Source organism: Leuciscus leuciscus, assembly GCF_965113295.1.
Source record: "Leuciscus leuciscus genome assembly, chromosome: 3".
NCBI classification, from domain to species: domain Eukaryota; kingdom Metazoa; phylum Chordata; class Actinopteri; order Cypriniformes; family Leuciscidae; genus Leuciscus; species Leuciscus leuciscus.
In genome coordinates, this window is record NC_138727.1 from 56,158,276 (window position 1) to 56,182,494 (window position 24,219).

Consider the following 24,219-nt stretch of genomic DNA (forward strand, 5'->3'; position numbering starts at 1 on the left):
TTAAATTCTGTCCTGTGTTAGATCCTCCCAGGAACGTCTCAGTGTTGATGAGTGGATCTGGTGTAATAGTGGAGGGAGATTCAGTGACTCTGAACTGCATCAGTGACTCAAACCCTCCTGCTCTGAACTTCAGCTGGTTTAAGGAGAATGAAACCTCAGCTGTTGGATCTGGACAGAGTTTCAGTGCACTACAGAGTGGACGCTTCTACTGTCAGGCTCACAATCAACATGGATCTCAGAGATCAGACGCTGTAACTGTCACAGGTGAAGCTTTTATTAACACACTCCTGTATCTTCACATCATTCATCAGTTTGGAGAGATAATCATGATGATCTTCCTCTTTCAGATCATCATGTTGCTGGTGGGAATGTGCTTATGATCACAGCGGCATCTGGAGGATTATTCATCTTCATCATCATCATCATCATCATCATCCTGTTTATAATGTGAGCACAATAAAAAAACTGCAGTGATTGTACAAGTTCACTTTTGGTCTGATGTCAAAGGAAATTATTCATTTGTGTGTTATTAATAATCTTCAAAAACAGCATTCATATTTTCATTTAAATTGATTAATTTTTCCATATGTTGTTAATGTCTGTGATTATAACAGAAAGAAACGAAGGAGTGTTAAAGCTGAAGATCTCACAGTGAAATATGTAAATCTGAACATGATGTCAGAAGAAACAGAGGATCCACGTACAAAGGCAAGTTCTTGCAATAGTCTTTAATGAAGAAATAACAGTCTGTCTGGCAGTGTGTCATGCAACAACACAGAACTGGAATAAACTCACAGTCAGTGAACTTTACAGTAGGTCAGCAGAAACGGAAGACTCTTGGTGATAGTTTGCAGAGCTGGTAATTCACGTAGGGCAGTAACACAGACCTTGTAAGTGGCCACAAAACCGCAGATAGAAAACAGTAGAAGGCCAGCAGGGTGACAGGGCAGAGAAAGCACACAAGACTAGCACAACTCCTCTAGACTAGACATGATAACACAAGCTAAATCTTCATGGAGATAACATAAAACACAGGCATGACTCACATACACACGTAATAATCCGACCAAGAACAAGGGGAACAAACGAGAAAGTAATGAGACTAAAGTGAGAACAGGTGTCACAGAGAAGCATCGAAAGTGCTAATTACAACGATGAACAGGAGGGAAGAGAGAGAGAGAGAGAACAAACCCAGCTCATGACTAGGGTTGGGTACCGAAACCCGGTTCCAATAGAGAACCGGTTCCGACGTAAACGGTAGTATCGAGACCGAATAAGAACGCAACTTTCGGTGCCTGATTTCGGTGCCTGACGTTTTTTACCGCCCCCTATAAACCATCTCGCGGCACGAAGGATCCAATAACAAAACATCTCCAGTAAACCAGCAGAGCATTCATTTAGTTCGTTTGTTAAATAAGAGACGATCTAGCGCTGAAATGTGTTTTTTTAAATGATCAAAGTGCTCGTTGCCGCTGCGATCAGTGGCGCGATACAGTGTTTTCTCTTGTGGCTCGCGCACACCGCACTTTCTTCACTCGGACGCGCGCTTCAATACGTTGCAGAGATCGATCTATTCATGAGGCGCCGTCTATATGAGTATGTGCGCGGAGAGTTTGTATGTGCGTGCTCGCGTCTCAGATGAGTATGTGCGCGAGTTTGTGTGTGTGTGTGTGAGTTTGTGTGTGTGTGTGTGCTTGCGCGTCTCAGATGAGTATGTGCGCGGAGAGTTCCGCGCGTCTCGTGTGTGTAGAGTTTGTGTGTGTGTGCGTGAGCGACTTTAGATGTGACGTTGTGCATTTCATATAGTTGGAGCATTCAGCAGTATACTGCTACATGTATGTGTGACTACTTAGTATATGTGTATGCAAGCGTTTTATGTGTGCGTGAATGAAGTTCGATTTAAGCCCTAGACGGCACCTCATATCTATTAGTTCTGGTGAAATAAAAAAATATAGCCTAATGCACACAAAGTGTCCCTGCTTGATATACAACCACTGATGAGCATAATCGGTTTAAAACAACAACAACAACAAACAAACAAACAAAAACCTACAAATGCAGATTAGAACCCAAAACCTCTGACACTCTTGACTAAAGTTCAAGTTCAGCTGCAGTGTTCCTCTTCGGGTAAGTCTAGTATTTTAATGCCAACTGCAAATCTTGCATATCAAGTATGAAGTATATCAAGTATATTTATATGAGGCTATACTATGTGTGTTAAATATTTCTGCTCAGTGTCAGATATTTCTCTGTTTTGTAAAAGTCTATAATATATAATACGTAATATAATATATAATATATATAAATAATATGAGAAGACAAAATTTTGATCTTAACTTAAGTGTTTTCGGCTACATCAGTAGCCTTTTAAACGGCACAATTTTTAATTTAATCAGAAATCAGAAAATCTTTTTCAGAAAACACACACAGATATTATTTTTTTGATAAAGTGTGTGCGGTTTCGTTTTCTTAAGTACCGGTTTAAGAACCGTTTAAGCACCGGAACCGTTTGAAAAATACCGAGTAGGTACTGGTATCGGATAAAACCCAACCAATACCCAACCCTACTCATGACACATGACTTCACAAAAGCAGAGAATGGCTCGATCAGCCGTTATCTGTGTTTCAGACTGTAACTGTACGGGAAAATAACATTATCAATTGTTAGTCTGTATAAATTGTTAGTCTTTATCAATATTATCCAGTAAAAACATTCATAAACTAATATTTCTTGACCAGTGATTCTAAAACTGTATGCACAGCGCCCTCAGCTGGTGTGACACATGAAGAAAGAAATCACTTTTGACATAAAAAAAAAATCACTTATATTTTACATGGTTTCGTTTAAATTTCTGATATAGTTACAGTTTTAATATATATTTATTTTCGAATAATGTGATAATCATTAGTATATTTACAATCAGTTTGATTATTTCACTTCTGATACTCATTCTGTCCTTTTCTTCTCCTGCAATCAACAAGCCTCTTTCTGAACCGGATTCAGCCAATGACGCTCTGTATACCAATGTGAAACCCAGAAGATTCAGAGGAAAAACTCCTGAATCCAGAGATACTGAGGAGATCCTGTACGCAACTGTCCAACGTCACAGAAAGACAGAGACGAAGAGAGCAGAGGAGAATGAATGTCAATATGATGATATAAGAGTTCATTAGCCTGATGCTGCAGTGAGGTGAGAAAAACAACTTAACCAGCTTAACCAATACAAATTTAACCAGTACTAACTTAACCCTCTGGGGTCTGAGATGTTTTTGGGGTCCTTGAGATGTTCTGACATGCCCTGACATTTGTGCTTTTTTCAGTTGCTTATAAACATATTAATGGCAAAGGTATAATTACACTCTATTTAGCACAAACAGGGCTATCATAATATGTGAGCAACATGCATGTACATGTTTGTATTTTTGAGATAATAATGTTTATGCATGGTTATTGAAAAAACTAAAAACTAAAGTTTCTGAAATAAGGCCACAAAACACATACTAAATATGTGACGATAAGACTTTTGACTAATGGATGTTGTCGCCTAGAGTTTTTTCTTCAAAATGATCTGAAAATCATCCTGCCTAATAATTCACATAAAACAATACATTGATTTAAATTTTATAAGACACTTTCTGTTTGGAAAGGCCATATGCGAGTGGGCGTCAACGATCCAAAACTGTCATGCATATTTAGTGGTTCACACCTGAGGAGACAATGGGGCCCGCATACTTAATGAGCCATTCATTCAGGTGTGTCACTGAGCCACAAGAAAGAATGCAAGAGCAATATATATATATATATATATATATATATATATATATATATATATATATATATATATATATATATATATATATATATATATATATATATATATATTCTACCAAATTGGTTCACAGTTGGAAGCATCTCAATTATTTTATTTTTTTTCACAAATTGTGCTTGCAAATTGTATAATATCAAAGGAAAACATGTCTAGTAATTGTGCAGTTAATTCTCATACTGTATTTTCAGTTTTGGATTATGTATCCTCTCCCCAAATTTGTCACTAATAAAACACAATAAAAATTATTTAAAGAAAAGGCTTATATTTACCTTTTAATAGTTTGTTTACATCTACCTTGTAAATATATTTTTTTATTAAAAAGGTTACAATTACAACAACAATTGAAGTGTAATCTTTCTTTGTAAAAACTAAAGTATACATTTTATCATACATATTTCAAAGTTAAGGATTCATTACTTTGAATATAGCCTACATTGACAAAACATACTATATTTAACATATTAGCAAAAATTGGCAAACAAAAGCTTATTTGAGGTGGCAGATATTTTACAGTAAAAATGTGTAATCTATCCAAAACTGGTCAACGAAATGTTGTCTTTCATATGTCTGTAACATCGGTCTTTCGTTTTTATTATAAGGAATATAAATGTTAATTTGCAGTTTAATACGTTGCTTATACAAATACATTTTATTTCAACATATTTCAGTCGTTTTTTACTCATCTCAGAATAGTTTGCTAAAAGCAGATCATTTATTCACACACAGAAATGCAATTCAAATTTAAACTGTCTTTTTGCGAGTTGTGGTAAACAGCGCATCTCTGCCGTTCATTCATTCACACAGAAACGCGATTTACTTGAGAATGAAAAAAAATTACTACAGTATTCCATCCGTTGCTCCTCGAAATACCAGCACTTCTGAGGTACATTTTGCATTATTATTATTATGATAGTATTATTCCTTACAGCGCTGCGAGACAGTGTAAACAAGTACACTGATCTGATTAAACTTGATGTGTTTTCTCGAGCTGATATGTGGCCGTTCACAGTTTGCATGGATCGCCTCAGTCATTTGTGTTTGACCGTGGGCGGGGTCACATTAAAACTTAATGAGATGAGATGAGAACGACTGACATCTCTCTCTTTTCATACATATTACATAAACTGTGAATATTTGTTTTTTATAAAAATTACTTCATTTAAAAGAAGAGAATTCAAGCTTCATGCCTGTGTGTCTGTATGCCTGTTTGACTGAGTATTCGCTGAGTTATTGTTCATTTTCGGACGCGTTTCAGAATGGACTTCACTGACAGAGAGAAAGCAGAACTCGCATCATGTTTATTTTTCTTTATTTGGCAAAAAGCACAACACGTTTTTATTGTGAGTATACAGAAAAATAATACACACTTAACAGGATCGATTGATGTATGAAACTTGTTTGTAATATCAAAGTCAACAGAGTATTTTGAGTCTCGTTTGAACTGATAAGAAAAAAACGAGCAAATCACGCCGGCGTGATTGCCGACCCCAGGGGGTTAACCAGTACCAACTTAACTAGCACCAGCTTAACCAGTACCAACTTAACTAGCACCGGCTTAACCAGCACCAACTTAACAAGTACCAGCTTAACCACTAACTTAACCAGTGCAACTTAACCAGTACTAACTTAACCAGCACCAGCTTGACCAGTACCAGCTTAACCACTAGCTTAACCACTAACTTAACCAGTGCAACTTAACCAGTGCAGCTTTACCAGCACCAGCTCAACCAGCACATGTTATGTCAGCTATAATATTGTTGTGCTCCTGTTTATTTTGATTGTTTAGGCGATCAACTGTTCAGATTGAAGAAGATTCATCAGTGATCTACAGCAGCGTCAAATGAGTGTCAGAAGCCTGTGTTCAGATAACAATCTAGACTAGAAAATGGATTATTGTATAGTTGTGGAATAATTTACCCATCTGTTCAGACCACAACCAATACAAACATGTTCATCACCCACATTAAGACTCATTCGTTCTCTTTGACCCTTTGTGAGAGAGTGACAGTCATTGTGGTCTGGACTGATGTAAAATCTGTTTCTTGTGTATTTGATGCTTTGGTTACTTTGTTCCATATATATATAAAGCCTCTAAGTGCTATCTGAAATTTTCTTCTAGAATGATCATTTTTATCCAGCTCGTATGTTTAAATTCAGTAATTTCACTTAAATGACATTATAGAGGTCAATATTATATGTATATCTTAACATTTTTGGTATTCAGTTTTATGCATACGCTTAGAAATCAAATAACTTCAGAGAGAAATACATTTACAATCTGAACAATGTTGTTCACATTTTATACATCATAATCTCATCTCCACAAACAGCATTACCAGCTTCACTTATTACTAACCAGACTGACTTTATTCCAGAGTCTACAGAAGCCTATGGTGAGACTGCAGACCTGGAGCCGGGAGATATACGGCCCAGGCAGTTTTACTCCCCTGTTGTTCCTGATGTGTCCAGTAGGGGGATATACGACGAAATAACATCATTAAATCGACGCTCGAAACTTACACATTAATAACCGTCCTGTCCATAGACTTTGACTAATTTAGTGGTTTTTGTTCATTTAAATATAAATGTTACAGTGTAACGATAGACAGTTGAATGATCTGCACTACGGATTAAAATATCTGTAGATATTCAGTTGGGCTTCACTCTCTTCACTCAGCCTACAGAAGACTATTTGTTTTTGTTAATTGAAAAATTTATAACACACATGGTTGGATCAGATGAAAAGTAATGATATATGACCTACTGTAGAATATGACCTACTGTAGAATAGTTATATATGACCTACTTTCTAAAATTCCAAGGGCCATTTAGAAGAAAGAGACAATATTGTTGTTCACAAAAAGTTATTTATTAAAACTATTTATGAATTATGATGACCCCCTATGGCTTACCACTCTTCTTTAACAGTTTTTTTATCCCCTGTCAAAGTGCTCTCGCTCACTGATAAAAAAGAAAAAAGAAGAAAAAAAGAAGAAAAAGTTGGATAGATTTAAAAAAATATATATTTTAAGAAAAATGTCAATTAAAATATAAATGAGATAATTAGATCATCTCATTTATAAGAAATAACTCAAACCAAAATCTACAGTAGGCTACATTCAAACCATATGGGAGCAACGTTTTTAATGTGATTTTTACGTCGGACATAATAACAATTATATGAGTGAGTGTGTAGTTCAACTCTTTACTTAGAGAGAGAGATTTACATACATACTGTCCATACATATATGCCCATTATAAATGTGTCTTTTGTGTGTTCACACATTTCCAATATTTACTGTAATATTGCAGAAACCATGTGGAGTGTTTTAATGCAAGGAGTAAACAGAGTCTTACCAGAAGAGGCCATCTCACGCCAGCTGAAGACAGGCAACAAAAGAAAATTAAAAAGAAGACCCATCTATTGACATATAGAAGTCTACCCTTAGCTAATCGTTTATAAATAATAAATGTTGCATCATTGCTAAACAACTATAAATTTAGCAGATTATTTAACATACCTCAGTTTGTGTCGTTTACTGTACAGCCTCCCCCTACTGGACGCATCAGGAACAACAGGGCCGTAAAACTGGAAATCTCTCGGCTCCAGGTCTGCAGCCTCACCATACTCACTGAAGCTCTTATTGAGAATTAACAGAGCTTTAGATGATGATGCTTTATTGAAAATAATAGTTTAGTTTGATGTCACCAGTATTGTGATCAGTGTTTACTTTTGTTAGGCAATTTGACAGCTTTTTAACATTAGAATATTTTTCTTTTTGTTTGTTTGTTTTGTTGTCTACTGTAACTGTGCTTGGACAAAACAGTCAAATAAAGCTTGTTGATGATAAAGATCATGTAGTGTCCCGAATCACTGATCTTATTCAGAGTAAACTATTTGACTCCATTGGTGATTATTTCTGTCATATTATATATTAAGTGTTCATGTCACTGCATGTCTTAATATGATTCTGTCATAATGTCTAAAAGTTCTTAATGTGAAATCATTTTGAAAAAGTAAAAAAAATTGGAACATCTGATTTGAATCATGGCAATGTTGATGGTGACAATTTTGAGATTATTAATATCAATAACCCACTTTTAATTAGGGATGAGATTTGTGACTCACTCCACTAAATGATAATTAAGTGCACACTTTAAACCTGTTGAACAAACAGGACAAACACACAGAACTACATCTGAAGAGTGATTTATGTCTGTACGAGTCACTGCTCAGACTCACAGTCAGTGAATTTGGATTTGGATTTGTTTGTAATGCTCTCTGACAACAAGATTAACATTTGAAATAACTGACATAACTAATTATGTTTCGGTTTAGAAACTTTAATGCTTGTTTCTCGACAACAGTAACTGTGCAACAAAAGAAAAAAATAAATCCCACCACAAAAACGACAAATGATTAAATTAACTTATTAATTAAATTTGGAGGAAAACTGAGATCCTGACTGTCGTTAATTGATGGACAGGTGAACACAAATAAAAAATAACATTTACATTGATGATGAAACTAAGCCATTAAAATGACACTCAGACAGCACCACCTACAGGTCACACTCCTACAACAGTCTAATGCACCATACATACATAATGCACCAAATATGGGTCCATTTTTTTTTTTTTTTTCACACAAACGCCATGACGAGTACAGTCAAATATCTGCTCTATTTAGCTCTGAACGCCTCTTATGACTGTATCAGAGAGTCCTACAGTATTGATGACATTGATTGTTCGTCCATCCACCTCTGTATGTGCCAGTGTACAAATCTTGGTCTCAGACTCAGAATAACCTTCTTTAAACGTTTCTCTCTCTCCACCCAGGATGGTGTTTCCTGACGCACTCTTTCCTGCTCCAGTCGAGCCCAACAGCGCAATATTCAGATTCACTGTAAATGAGATGAACAAGATAGATAGATAGATAGATAGATAGATAGCTTACTTACTTTAAAGAGGTGTTTCCATGCTGATCCTCAGTATCTTGCCTGTCAGTGAAGGTCAAGTATGATGACCCATACTCTGAATCTGTCCTCTGCATTTAACCCATCCAAGTTAGTGCACACACATTAGGAGTGAGTAAATACTCTCACACACTGCAAACCGTTGACACACACACACACACACACACACACACACACACACACGGAGCAGTCGGCAGCCATTTTGTTGCCCGAGGGAGTGATTGTGTGTTAGTTGTCTTGCTCAATGGCACCTCAGTTATTTCCTGCAGGTATTGAGAATCGAACCCGCAACCTTCGGCTTGGTCTAATTCTCTAACCATTAGGCCATACAACTTGCTGCTTTTTCACACATTACAAATAAAAAAGTTTTTTTTAGTAAGAAGAAATATCCTCTGCTAATTTTTCTCTGGAAAAGCCTCATTTCTTTTCCAGTCATACATAGCAACACAAAATTCCAATAGTTCACTGAATGTTGCCCTGTTCATTTTCTATTTAAAAATATAAATGAATACACAAAACGTACTCGGTTACTAACGTAACCTCGGTTCTCTCTAGAAGAGGGAACGAGTACTGCGTAAGATATCTTACGCTAGGGGAAAATCCTTTTCCGCGAGATATTGAAGCCAAAAATTATCCTTAATTTTGTAATAATGCAAAACGCGTTGCAGCAGCAATGCAGACATAGGCGAGACAGCTCGCGCGCCTATTGGCTGCTCTGCGGCAACTGCAGCAGCCTATCGAGCGAGGCCTGGCGTGACGTCAGACCCAATCAGGGCACTTCGCGCCCGCTGCGTCACGTCCCGCCGAAATGGGCGTGGTCTAGGCCTATAAATATCGCTCGCAGGCAGCTATTATCTGGTTTTTCATCATCGAAGCAACCAGAGCGTGTGCATGCACGGCAAGATACGCAGTACTCGTTCCCTCTTCTAGAGAGAACCGAGGTTACGTTAGTAACCGAGTACGTTCTCTTACGAGAGGTCTCTCGTACTGCGTAAGATATCTTACGCTAGGGGACCCAGTGTAAAACGCCGTGCATGCTGAGATCTGACACCAAAGACCCAAGGGCGAAAGCCCGGGGTACATATAGTGCACAATCACTCAGTGAACTCACAGAGAGTCCGGGAAGAAGGAGGGGTGCAGCCTCACTTTTCCACATAAAGTAGCGTCGAAGGGACGCAAATTTCATCATACAGACAGGGCGGGGTACGGCCTGAACTGATGGGAAAAAATGTGGGTCTTACACAGTTTGCCCAGCTTTAAACTGTCGAAAATTGAGCTGTGCTCAGTAAACGCAGCATTCTGAGCTGAACGCATCAGGTCAGATAATACTGGTAGTTTAGACCGACAGCAGCCTGGCCTGCAGGGCGGGAACCTCTAGGTTATAAAACCTTATAAATGTAGACGGGGAGGCCCAGCCTGCCGCCATACAAATATCTTGCAAGGCAATCCCACTTGACCAGGCCCACGAAGAGGCCATGCCTCTCGTGGAATGCGCTCTGACACCCAAAGGGCACTGCATGCCCTTGGAGGCGTATGCCAGCGCTATAGCATCAACTATCCATCTGGATAGGCTCTGTTTCGACGCGGCTAGTCCCTTAGAACGTCCGCTAAACGAAACAAAGAGCTGTTCCGTCTGTCTGAAAACAGACGAGCGAGACACATAAGCTCGTAATGCCCTGACTGGGCAAAGGAGGCTCGCGTCTCTTTCCTCATCAGGGACCGGTAGGGCTGACAGAGAGATAATCTGCGCCCTAAACGGTGTGTTGAGGGATTTTGGAACATAACCGTGCTTAGGTTTGAGTATAACTTTTGAGTCATTGGGCCCAAACTCCATGCACGCCGCGCTCACAGAGAGCGCGTGCAGATCCCCTATGCGCTTCACTGAAGCGAGAGCCAGCAAAAACACCGTTTTGAAAGACAGGTGTTTCAAATCGATTGACTGTAAAGGCTCAAATGGCGCACCTTTCATGGCTTCCAGAACCGTAGAAAGGTCCCATATGGGGACTGAGGGAGGTCTGGGAGGATTCAGTCTCTTAGCTCCTCTAAGGAAGCGGATGACTAAATCGTTCCTTCCTATTGACTGACCAAGCGTTGTTTCTGAGAACGCTGCTATAGCCGCCACATAAACTTTGAGCGTGGAGGGGGCCCTGCCCCCATCCAACAGCTCTTGTAGGAAGGAAAGCACCTCCGTCACATCACAGTTTGTGGGTGACACACCACGGGCTGTGCACCAGCCCGAAAACACTGACCATTTCGAAGAATAGAGTCGTCTTGTAGACGGAGCTCTAGCCTGCGTGATCGTGTTTAATACTCCTTTAGGGAGTCCAACATGTACCCGTTGATGGCCCAGACATGAAGGGACCATAGTTCCGGGTGAGGATGCCAGATCGAGCCGCGGGCCTGTGAGAGGAGATCTCTCCTCACTGGTACTGGCCACGGGGCAGTACTTGCTAACTGCATCACGGCTGGGAACCAAGGTTGGTTTTTCCAGAACGGTGCTACCAGCAGTACTGAGCATCCTTCTTCCCTGATCCGTTCTATCACCTGAGGCAGGAGAGAGACGGGGGGAAAAGCATAGAGCGGGCGGCGGGGCCACACATGGGCCAGCGCGCTCCTGCTCTTGGAGAAAAATTCTTGACAGTGAGCGTTTTCTTGAGACGCAAACAGGTCCACTTCCGCTCTGCCGAATTTCTTCCACAGCAGTTGGACTGTCTGTGGGTGTAGAGACCATTCGCCTGCCGGAACATTGTTCCTGGACAGTCTGTCTGGTCCTATATTCATGATCCCTGGCACGTGCGCTGCTCTGAGCGAGCGCAGGTTGCACTGAGCCCATACCAGGAGGCGTTCTGCCAGCCTGTACAGTTTCTCGGATCTGATGCCGCCCTGGCGATTTATGTAGGACACCACAGACATGTTGTCCGAACGGACCAAGACGTGGTGACCTTTTATTTGGGGACAAAAACGCGTCAGTGCGTTGTCTACTGCCAGCATTTCGAGGCAGTTTATGTGCAGGAGCTTCTCCCGTTCTGACCACTGGCCGAAGAACGGTCTGCCCTCGAGCAGCGCTCCCCATCCCGAGGTGGACGCGTCCGTGGACACCACTTTCACCCTCGAGGAAGTCCCCAGGCTTACACCTGATTGGTACCAGTCGTTCGCTTTCCAGGGTTTCAGAGCTGTAACGCATTTCTGATTGACCCTGAGGCGAAGCAAACCGGGTGCCCACGCTTCGCGTGGGACTCGCGCTTTCAGCCAAAACTGCAGCGGGCGCATGCGGAGCAGACCCAGCTGGAGCACTGACGATGCTGAGGCCATGAGACCTAGCATCTTCTGAAATCTCTTGAGCGGGACAGACGCGCCGCAGCGAAAAGAGTTCGCTGTGCGTCGAATGTCTACCGCGCGCTGTTGTGATAGTCGCGCTATCATGGATAGTGAGTCCAGTTCTGTGCCCAGGAAAGATATTTTCTGACTGGGAGACAGGGAGCTCTTCGCCCAATTGACACTCAGACCCAAATCCTCGAGGTGATCGAGTAAAATGGTCGTGTGTTCTATGAGCACTGCGCGAGATTGCGCTAGAATCAGCCAATCGTCCAAATAGTTCAGCACTCGCATGCCTCTCATTCTGAGGGGTGCGAGCGCCGCATCCATGCACTTCGTAAATGTACGGGGTGCTAGGGACAAACCGAACGGCAGGACTGTGTACTGATATGCCTGGCCCTCGAAGGCGAATCTCAAATATCGCCTGTGACGTGACGCTATCTGTATTTGAAAACACGCGTCTTTCAGATCTATTGACACAAACCAATCTCCTTGGCGAATCTGCACAAGGATTTGCCTGGTCGTGAGCATCCTGAACTGTCGCTTCACAAGCACTTTGTTCAGTTGCCTTAGATCTAGTATGGGTCTGAGACCCCCGTCTTTTTTCGGTACCAGGAAGTATCTGCTGTATAGCCCTCCCTCGCTCTGATCTTGAGAGAGAGGTTCTATGGCCCCTTTGCTCAATAGTTTCGTCACCTCGGCTCGAAGTAGATGTGCTACTTCTGCTTTTACCGTGGTCTCGACGCGCGCCACATAGCGGCGAGGGCGTCGGCGAAACTGCAGCGAATAGCCTCTTTCTATAATGTTCAGCACCCACTTCGAAACCCCGGGTAGCTTTGCCCATGCGTCTGCATGGATAGCTAGGGGTCGAATACGAAGCGCGCTCCGCTCGCTCAGCGATGGAGAAGCTTCGGTGTGCTGTAACACAAGCGTGTCGCTCGTGACATTTGAGGCATGGGGCGCGCTGATGACAGCGGGCAGATTGCCCGCGCTCGACTCCTCTGCGGTGGTTAAACGCGAGGGGGAGGGCTGGGCGGTTCCCGTGGGAACTGTCATGTCTATGTGTGGATGTGGGCGCGGGACAGCGGGCACATTTATCACACCGAAAGCATCGTTCGCTTGCGTGAAGCGAGTGCACGTTGGTTTCGTTTTTACAGAAACCGTGAGACATGCATAACGTGGTGTTAGTGGGCACATTCACCATGTTTGAAGCGCAATCGGTCTGAGCCGATTCATGTGCGCGAGCCCTGTGTGACGGGCTGTGCTTGTGTGTAGAGATGGGCACTGGGCAGTGGGCATTCTTCTTACACATAAAGCACCATCGGCCGTGGCCGGGACACCAGAAAAAATTCACACTTATGGGATTTATCTGGGTAGCCGTAAAAACGGCGTTTGTGTGCAGGCAAGCGGGTGACAGAACCGACTTGTTTACTGCAGGATACACTGGAACAGTCACATTTACTGGAACTGAACGAGCGAGAAGTTGCCATAGAAACAGAGAGCGTCAACATGCTGGCGTTTATTGCAGGCCTGCGTGCATTACAACAGGCTTGTTCACTGCAATATTGACATTTCCAGTCGCCTGAATTCCAGAGGGGAATGGGAAATGTATAGGAAAAAGGAGGTTGGTCCGTCCGCAGCGGGACCAGAAAAACTCCCTTTTTTCCTTACGCCAGTGACGCACGGAACACCATAGAAACGGTGTTTGGGTGCAGGCGAGCGGGTTGTACAACGCGCTCGTTGGCTGCAAAATACACATCTGCAGTCGCCTTTTCAGGGAACTGACAGAGCGAGCATTGACGGCATAATTTTATCTGCCGGTAGACCCGGGGATCGAACGCGGGTCTCTCGCGTGCAAAAACCTGAGAGTCTGCCACTGGGCCACAGGGGGAGACACATTGTAACTCAGTTAGCGCGAGTATTATAAGACAGCGTCAACGTGCTGGCGTTTGTTTGCAGGCATGCGTGTATTACAACAGGCTTGCTCACTGCAATACAGACATTTCCAGTCGCCCGAACTTCAGAGGGGAATGAGAAATGTACGAGAAAGAGGAGGTCGGTCCATCCGCGGGGGGACCAGAAAACGCTCTTTTCTCCTTTCGCCAGTGACGCACGGAAACCATAGAAACGGTGTTTGGGTGCAGGCGAGCGGGTTGTGCAACGCGCTCGTTGGCTGCAAAATGCACGTCTGCAGTCGCTTTTCAGGGAACTGACAGAGCGAAGCATTGGCGGCATAATTTTAACTGCCGCTAGACCGGGATTCGAACTCCGGTCTCTCGTGGGAAAAACCAATGATTCCGCCACTGAGCCACAGGGGGGGAACGCAAAGGTTTTCGGATGCACGAGCATATAAGAGCGTCACATGCTTTCTTCGGCGTATGCTTGCAGGCGCGCTTGTATTAAAACAGGCTCGCCTGCTGCAATATTGATATTTCCAGTCGCATGATCAGGGAACTGGGAATATGTATGAGAAATTGAAGGTCAGTCCATCCTCGGAGGGACTAAAAAACACATCTTTCTCCTTTCGCCGGTGAGTGACGCATGAATGGGGCGCAGAAGGCAGGGTAGCTTTCTTATAACGTAAAGAAAAACTAACCCCGACCGTCCGCTTCCAGCCTCCCTTGTGAGCGGCGCAGTTTGCGCGGCTTGAACAGAGGGAGAGAGAAAGCTAGCCCCGTGACCGCCCGCTCCTGACATCCTCTGTGAGCGGCGCGGTGTGCGCGGCTCGAACAGAGGGAGAACAGGTATCGTCCCCCAAGCAGGCAAGGCAAGCGGGCGAACCGGCAAGCTTTGCGGGTTGGGGGGGGGGGCGGAGGAGCAGTCTCGGAGAAGGATGCCAGGTGAGTCCTCAGAGTCACCATAGGCAGTACCTAACTCGCAGTGAGGGCAGTCGCCGTCAGCGAGTGCGAGAGCTGCGTGATCAGGAAAAGGGGCGTCTTGAAAAAGACGCCCAGCTCTTTTAGTGCAATGGGAGTGTGTGTCGCGGCGGCGAGCACACACACATACATAAACACAGTAGCAGAGAAAGGATATATAATGCCGGAAAGCGCAGCAGGAAGGCAAGGAAGGCGGCGCGGCCAGCGACTTCAGTGACTCGTCCCGCTGAAGGTGCTCTCTCTCGACGGCGCGGCTTCTAATCCAGCTCCAGCGATGCGTGTGCTTCGCTTGAAGGATGAAAAATCAGATAATAGCTGCCTGCGAGCGATATTTATAGGCCTAGACCACGCCCATTTCGGCGGGACGTGACGCAGCGGGCGCGAAGTGCCCTGATTGGGTCTGACGTCACGCCAGGCCTCGCTCGATAGGCTGCTGCAGTTGCCGCAGAGCAGCCAATAGGCGCGCGAGCTGTCTCGCCTATGTCTGCATTGCTGCTGCAACGCGTTTTGCATTATTACAAAATTAAGGATAATTTTTGGCTTCAATATCTCGCGGAAAAGGATTTTCCCCTAGCGTAAGATATCTTACGCAGTACGAGAGACCTCTCGTAAGAGAACAATCATGTACAGATTATATATTTCATGTGCAGCTGTAGAGACAAACAAACAAAAACATGTTTTTTAGTCACCAAAATAGCAAACTGTGTTATCCCAAATAAAAAATGACAGTTATACAGTATTTTCTTACATGGCCAATTATATTGGATGTGTCATGTAATTATGCAAAATTAAATTTATATTAATCGATTCTTTGATATTTATAATTTCTTTGGACAAACACACGTTTTGGTGAAGTTCGGTTATATCCATTTACTTCCATCAACTACCATACAAAATATGTAGTTGACTATCAACAGATTATCTACAAATGGTTAACAATTAAAAAATATATTTTTTTTTAAATCAGCTAAAATAATCATTAATTTGATGCACATGAGACCCCTTGACTAGGATATACAGTATCATATACTTCATATGCTGACATGACTGTTGACATTTAACTGACAGATTGATCTTGAGTTGTTGGTACTCAATCTACAGAAAGTTAGTTGACAATTGAAAGTTAGTCGACAATTGGTTAATAACCTGTTAAAAAAATAACATTGACAGTCAACAGGCACTTTTTTGTAAAATCTGTAGATTAAAACTTGAATTGTACCTTATAGTCTATAGGCAGTCAGTTGAATGTATGTTACTTGTCAGTTGAAACAGTGTTGTTGAATGTCAACTGATGCACTGTTGACAAGCTACTGAATGGCTACTAATAACTAGTATAGTCTCAACAAACGGACTATCAAAATAAAGTGTTACCAAAAAAAATATATATATTGTCTTCTGGGACAGATAGTCAGCTTTTCCACCTTTTGACCACAAGATGTCGTTAGTGTGCAACGTGTTGAAAAGCTTCGCGTAATGAACCATTTTATGACACAGTCGAGGGGGAAAGCCCCAGTGCTTCAGAAAGCTTCATTTCACCATTCGTTCGGCACCGAGGCTTCGAAGCTTGTGTCAAAAAAACAAAACATCACACATTGAAGCAGTGTATCGGAGCTTGATTTGTTTGGCCATAACCACGTGATCTGTGACGCCCAAAGCTTCGTTTCCACACACAGTCACGTGACTGCTTCGTATTCAGATTCAAAAATAGCGCAAACCCCTTGAGCAGGTTTCGAGTGTCATGCCCTTCGGTAGTAGTAAATAAAAAAAGAAATAGACTTAGCCCTCACACTGTTGAACAAGTCCTGTTCCTTAATAAAAAAAACGTTAATTTATTAAATTACCCACAAAATAAAATGTTAGCTCCCCAGTTCACAAGCACTTCACCATTCCACACAATTTTCTTTTATTTTGATTATATATGCCTACATGAGCCTTGCCTATGAACTCGTAGGATTAGGACTGAGGCTAAAGTTGAATAAGGCTGCATTTGTAGATCAAAGCAGATTCATAAGAATTGTTTCTGTATAAGTGAATTAGTCCCATTTATTATTATATTTTTTTTCATAAATTAATTCATACAGTTGTTTGTTATACATTGTATAAGAACTACATCAACACTCTTATGAGGATTAATTGTATTGCTTTGTGTTTTACAGAGCACAAAGTGATTTATAAAAAAAATAAATAAAAAAAAACGGACTTCTGGGACAGAAAGGCAGCTTTTCCACCTTTTGACCACAAGATGTCGTTAGTGTGCAACATGTTGAAAAGCTTTGAGTAATGAACCATTTTATGACACAGTCGAGGGGGAAAGCCCCAGTGCTTCACAAAGCTTCATTTCACCATCACTAGTCCGATCATCTGTCACGTGTGGTTTCAGGCAGACAGAAGAAGGCAGAAGTTTCGGTTCCCATGTTAACAGGTTAGAGCTTGCACACTGCCTGCGTGACACTCACGTCTCAGGCGCTGAAAACACGTGTGTGCTAGAAATAGAACCGACTATTTTTCACGCGACATGCAAGCGTGTTGGAAGCGTTTCCAGGCAAAATAGAATAGGAATGTTTATGTCATTTTGACACAAATACATGTTGTTTGAAAGTCTCTAGGTTTTGACATAAATGTAGATATAAATGTAATTTAAAAAATATATATAATAATAGCTGTGGGATCATCGCCCTCTAGCGCCAAATCATCACAATTTCAAAACATGGTCTGAAACAGTATGACGTACTAAAGTCTCGTTTGTTGAAATCACGTGACAGGTTGATACGAGCTCCAAAGCACCAATATGAAACAATGGGCTGAAATTGGTCTGTTTATTTTATTTTTTTATCATTTATAAGGTTCTTCATTACAGCAAAACCTTACAGTGGAAAACGAGTTTATTGATTTATCATTACACTGACTTGAATCTATTGACTAGTCGTGAGGACATTTTCTTCTTCATTGGTGATATGGGATTAGACCCGAGGATCTCCCGCTTATGGTCATATTCTCATATTCAGAAGAGTCTGACTGGTGAACATCAGGTCTCGGATGGACAGTCTATGGTAAAAACACATTGATTATTTATTACCCGAGTTTTGAATGAACAAACTCTTTTGCACTTGTAGTTTTTGATATTTCATTTACTGTGAGCGTGTCGTAGAGGTCAGATGATCTGGACTTGAGGTCAAGAGCTGCATATGAGCCTGTACTGGGATCATCGTCCTATAGGGAAACAGACAGAAATATATTATATACACTGTATATATATCATTTATTCTGTAGTTCTTTGATCAGCTCACCTCACACTTGTGTATTGCAGATTGTCTGTTCATTAGTTTTCTCGTACTGTCAAAAAAAGGAAACATAATTCATATATAGATAAAAATGACGTATCCTTCTGCATTTGTTTTTAAGTAAATTATACTTATACTCTTTATTATTTAATTTACATTATAAATAGTATGATGATGATGATGAATAATCCTCCAGATGCCGCTGTGATCATAATCACATTCCCACCAGCAACATGATGATCTGAAAGAGGAAGATCATCATGATTAACTCTCCAAACTGATGAATGATGTGAAGATACAGTGTGTGTTAATAAAAGCTTCACCTGTGACAGTTACAGCGTCTGATCTCTGAGATCCATGTTGATTGTGAGCCTGACAGTAGAAGCGTCCACTCTGTAGTGCACTGAAACTCTGTCCAGATCCAACAGCTGAGGTTTCATTCTCCTTAAACCAGCTGAAGTTCAGAGCAGGAGGGTTTGAGTCACTGATGCAGTTCAGAGTCACTGAATCTCCCTCCACTATTACACCAGATCCACTTATCAACACTGAGACGTTCCTGGGTGGATCTAAAACAGGACAAAAATCTAATCTTTAAATCATCTCATTTAAACACAATCTCTGTTTTTTAAAAATAACAAATGAATCTGCACTCACACGTGACATTGAGCTGAACAGCAGGAGAGATGTGAGTGTGTCCGTCTACAGCACAGCTATATCTGCCTGAATCCTCTCTTCTGACTGACTGCAGCAGGAGTTCATTGTTTCTGTCTCTTCTCTCAGTTAATGGCTGTGAGTTTCTGTACCAGATGAATGTTGCTCTGTCAGTCAGAGCGCAGCTGCTTTTACATCTCAGATTGACTGAATCTCCCTCTGTCACTCTCTCAGGAGACTCCACCTGAAGATCTGAACACAACACAAACATTATATCTAGTGCTGCTGTCATACACTGATTATTATTCAACATAATGCACAGAAGAAGAGATAAACCTCATCAAAGTCACCTGTGACAGTAAGATTCACTCCTGATTTACCAATCCATTTTTCTTTATCAGTGATGAATCTGAAATAGTACATGTGTGAATCCTTCAGTGTCACATGACTCAGTCTGACGGTGCAGTTCTGCTGTTTATCTCCCAGATACTGAAGCCTCTGCCTGTATTCAGGGTCCTCAGACAGATCTGGAAACTCTTCATCTTTCATTTTATCTTTTGTTTTGCTCCAGAACACTTTCATGATCTGATATCCAGTAGGGTATGTATAAGTGCATCTCATTATCACTGTTGAGTCCTTTAGTGCACAGATGTGTGAAGGATTGTAACTCACACCCCAATCAGCACTAGAAACCCCTGAAACACAGAATTCATACTGATGAAAATGTTGTTTTATCAATTCCAATGGATCACAAAAACTTTAGACTACTTGTAAATAGTGACTCATTACAGGGAATATTATAAGTAAATCTTCTCAGAATCTTTTGAGTGATAAATGATCTAAGTGTGAATTTCTTTATCAGTTTTGATGGAGGATGTTGCAGAAGTGAAACCAGAGCAAATAAATCAGTCATGAACAACATGCTCTAAAATAATCAAAAACATGACAATTAAGTCTAAGAAAATGTCTATTTGCTGACAAAGTCATTTGACACACAAACCTCTTCCTCAAGGGAGCCAAATCCTGTTCCTGGAGATCTAAATTCCTGCAAAGTTCAGATCCAACCCTGATCACACACATCTGTCTGCAATGATCACATGCTTCTGCAGATCTTCATTAGCTGGTTCAGTTGTGTTTGATCAGGGTTGAAGCTGAACTTTGCAGGAAGGTAGATTGCCAGGAACAGGATTGGCCACTCCTATCATATCTCCACAATGTCTTCTGAGAAAATGAACCAAAAAATCAGTTTGTCCAATCAAATGCTCCGATGAGTGAGAAAGTCCCTACCCTAAACCACCGGACAATGACTAGCAAGTAGCAAATTAGCAATTCATCTCTAAGACTGTGATATAACTAAAAACTACTGGATATTTATAAAATATACAAGCCCATTGGCATGCCTCACCCAAACTTCATGCTTCAAAAGGAAATACATCAACACACCACAGAAAACTTCATTAAACACTCATTATGTGGTCTTTGAAAATAAAAAAAAATAAAAAAAGTAATATAACATTAACTCACCGTGAATCATGAGTAGAAATATCAGAGGAAGAGGAGGAGCCATTCTGACCGACATCAGCATAACATATATCTATAATACAGCATTAAACATCACTTATATGCTCATAAACAGTGTATGTTCATCACCCTAAACAGCTCTTAGTGTTAGTAAGATCTTTGCACATCTGAAGATTATTAATGCACAACATCAATTTGTGTAAATGAACTGATCATTAGATGAACAGAAGATATTCCTCATGTCAGGAATCATGTGACATATGAGCTTCATCTATAGAAATAATCATCAGTTTTCATTTAAATATGAGTGTGTTTGTCTTACCGTGTTGTTGCTCACCAGATCAACAGCAACCGAATGACTGTACTGTACTAACACAAGCACTTTTAGCTTTACAGTGAAGGACTTTAAAGTGTGAGAAGTGTCAGTGGTTAACACTGTTTTTTACACACAGCTGCAGAATGCAGGGATGACGTATTTTTGTAGGCATTTTAGCACTTCCGGGTGCATCGTCCTGAAGTCAATGGGTTTTTGGTTAAATGCTTGATAAAAGGTCTGTGGTGAACACAAGCTCACGATATTTTCATGTTTTTTTTTTTCTATGAAATGAAATACACATGCAATACACATGCAATACCCTCTTGTTATTTTTTACAATCTTTTACGTGTCTTGAAAAGAGTGATTGCTAACATGGTTAAACGGGAGCACAGAGGTAGTCTGGGACATTAAACTGTCACGGTTCAGGGTGCATCATGGGCTTCCCCTGTTGTCTGTGTTTGTCCTGAAATGTTCTGCTGCTCATGACCGGGGCAATCAGCACTGACTTAGCAGTGCGGTGTGCAAATCACAAGCTGAGATTTGCTGATTGCCGCGATCAACACCCGTCACTTATATTCTCTGCTGTGTCTGAAGCTCTGAGACTGGCGAGAGCATCTTCCAAATCTGCAGTACTCATCCTGCTGGATCTGTCTGCTGCTTTTGACACAGTTAAACACCAGATCCTCATGTCAACCCTCATGAAGATGGGCATCTCAGGAACTGCACTCCAGTGGTTCAAGTCATACCTCTTCAGGGTATCTTGGAGGGGTGAGATGTCAAAGTCACAACATCTAGCTACTGGGGTGCCTCAGGGCTCAGTGCTTGGACCACTTCTCCTCTCCATCTACATGTCATCACTAGGATCTGTCATTCAGAAACATGGCTTTTCCTATCACTGTTATGCAGATGACACACAACTCTACCTCTCATTCCACCCAGATGATCTGACAGTAGCTGTTCGCATCTCAGCCTACCTGACAGACATTTCTTGCTGGATGAAGGACCATCACCTTCAACTCAACCTTGCTAAGACAAAAACTGCTTGTGGTCTCAGCCAACCCAACACTCCATCACAACTTCTCTATACAGCTAGGTTCGGACTGAGTTCCCACGGGACTTCAGCGTGAGACTACAGCTAGCCGTCTAAAACACTATTTAGGTGAGTTTAAACAATGGCTAAGTTGCTAAACGCATCTTGTTGTCATGTAAGGGCCCTGTTCATGTTGGACAGACATTTTAATTGCATTTTGTGTCTGTTAAGAGGCACAAAGACACTCTTTAGGTTTATGCCCCCATAACTGCCGTTTTAGCTGAATGGGAGCTCTGGGCATTAACTGTAACAGCTCCGCGTTGCAAGCACCAATCCAGTTCGTTTTTTTTTCTATAGACACTACTCACAAAGGTAAAACGATCAAGATTAACTTAAAAATTCACTGGAGTTCTCCTTTAATGAACCGTTATGTTTGTATTAACTTAGAATGGGTCATTTATATCTACATAACCACGGCCACCCCTTTCTATGAAGGTCGACATATTGTGACGTCATGTTTCTACCGTAGCTGACAGCGAACAAACAGCGCTACAGAGCGCGTTTCGTCACTAACTCGATTGACAAACAGCAGAAAAAGACGCAGCAGCAGAGTTTCGTGAAAATGAATGTGACTGACCACAGTTATTCTATCGGACAAGAGCCGAAGGAGGGTAAATCTGACTCGAAGAAGAGAAAATATGACGAATTAAGAAAAATAAGGGAGAAAAAGAAGCAAAAATCATTTACCTCTCCCTCTTCTAGTTACCTCAGGTACATAGGCAGGTTGTCCCTGATCTGCACGTGGAAAAAAACATGCTGTCTGAACAACGCCACAGACATCGTGACGTTAGCTATTTACCCTTACCAAGCTGCTTTGATGCTCTTATCCATAATTAGCTCTTATCTTTTACTAACTAGCATGGAAAAAAAGCTATGCTAAACTCATTGAATAAAAGACAAACACAATGATGAACAAGTAAAAATAACAATCGCAATAACGTGGTTTAACTGAACAATTCAGTAAATATAATTTAACATAATATAAAGAAACCTCATGGCTTGACTTGATACTCTCTGCAGACTCCGACGACATCTTTTTATCATAAGTCGGCCACCATAGCTTCTCATTCGAGTTTGAAAAGACAGGGAGCGGGCGTCAGTGAATGGCTGTTTGCAATTCGCAAAGATCACCACTAGATGCCGCTAAAAATCACACACTGCACCTTTAAGTAAGAGTGTGTTTGTCTTACCGTGTTGTAGCTCATCAGATCAATAGCAACCAAATGACTGCTTGCTATAACAGTATTTTTAGACTGATGGACTTTGTGTGGTTAACACCTTTTTTTTTTTTTTTTTTTTTTTTTTTACACACAGTGGCATAAATCTCTCTGTCTTTCCTTTCCCCTTAAAAGAACAACATCACTGAGATGAAACTCTCTAAAGTAAAATAATTTTCTTTTCAAGTTTATATCGTTTTTTTTATAGTAGGCTATGTATTTTTCTGTTCACCCTCACCATTGTCACCATTATGTTCTGTTTAGTTCATGGACTTGTAGTTTGCATTTCTTCAGTTCCTGTTTTCCTTGTGTTATCCGTTACTATGGTCACCGCCATTATGAGTTCATCTAGATCAGCTGAGTACCCTTCATTATCTCGTTTGTGCTTGTACCGTTCCTTCACACCTCGTCCGATCACCATTATATTTAGTTGTGTTTGCCATTGCCTGTCTGAGGTATTGAGATTAAGGATTCATTACTTTGAATATAGCCTACATTGACAAAACATACTATATTGAACATATTAGCAAAAATTGGCAAACAAAAGCTTATTTGAGGTGGCAGATATTTTACAGTAAAAATGTGTAATCTATCCAAAACTAATCAACGAAATGTTGTCTTTCATTTGTCTGTAACATAGGTCTTTCGTTTTTATTATAAGGAATATAAATGTTAATTTGCAGTTTAATACGTTGCTTATACAAATACATTTTATTTCAACATATTTCAGTCGATATTTACTCAGTATAGCAAAATAGTTTGCTAAAAGCGGATCATTCATTCACACACAGAAATGCAATTCAAATTTAAACCGTCTTTTTGCGAGTTGTGGTAAACAGCGCATCTCTGCCGTTCATTCATTCACACAGAAACGCGATTTACTTGAGAATGAAAAAAAACTTACTACAGTGTTCCATCCGTTGCTCCTCGAAATACCAGCACTTCTGAGGTACATTTTCCATTATTATTATTCCTCACAGCGCTGCGAGACAGTGTAAACAAGTACAATGATCTGAATAAACTTGACGTGTTTTCTCGAACTGATATGTGGGCGTTCACAGTTTGTATGGGATCGTCTCAAGTAGGGATGGGACGATTACCGGTTTCACTATAAACCACGATTAAATGTACTGACGGTTAGTATT

The 24,219-nt window shown here is 41.3% G+C and overlaps 1 protein-coding gene across 1 annotated transcript in view; it reads right to left on the reverse strand.

Moving 5' to 3' along the window:
* LOC309495534 (uncharacterized protein) overlaps window positions 1-19,599 on the reverse strand; it is a 40,620-nt gene extending 21,021 nt beyond the window's left edge. Inside the window, exons 1-5 of the mRNA XM_082165315.1 lie at window positions 19,280-19,599; window positions 18,935-19,181; window positions 18,602-18,762; window positions 18,497-18,519; window positions 18,130-18,207 (exon numbers count right to left, since the gene is read on the reverse strand). Coding sequence (XP_082021441.1) covers window positions 18,130-18,207; window positions 18,497-18,519; window positions 18,602-18,762; window positions 18,935-19,181; window positions 19,280-19,550 — 780 coding nt within the window. The 5' untranslated portion in view covers window positions 19,551-19,599. The remainder of the gene's footprint in view (window positions 1-18,129; window positions 18,208-18,496; window positions 18,520-18,601; window positions 18,763-18,934; window positions 19,182-19,279) is intronic.
* Window positions 19,600-24,219: the final 4,620 nt, after the last annotated feature.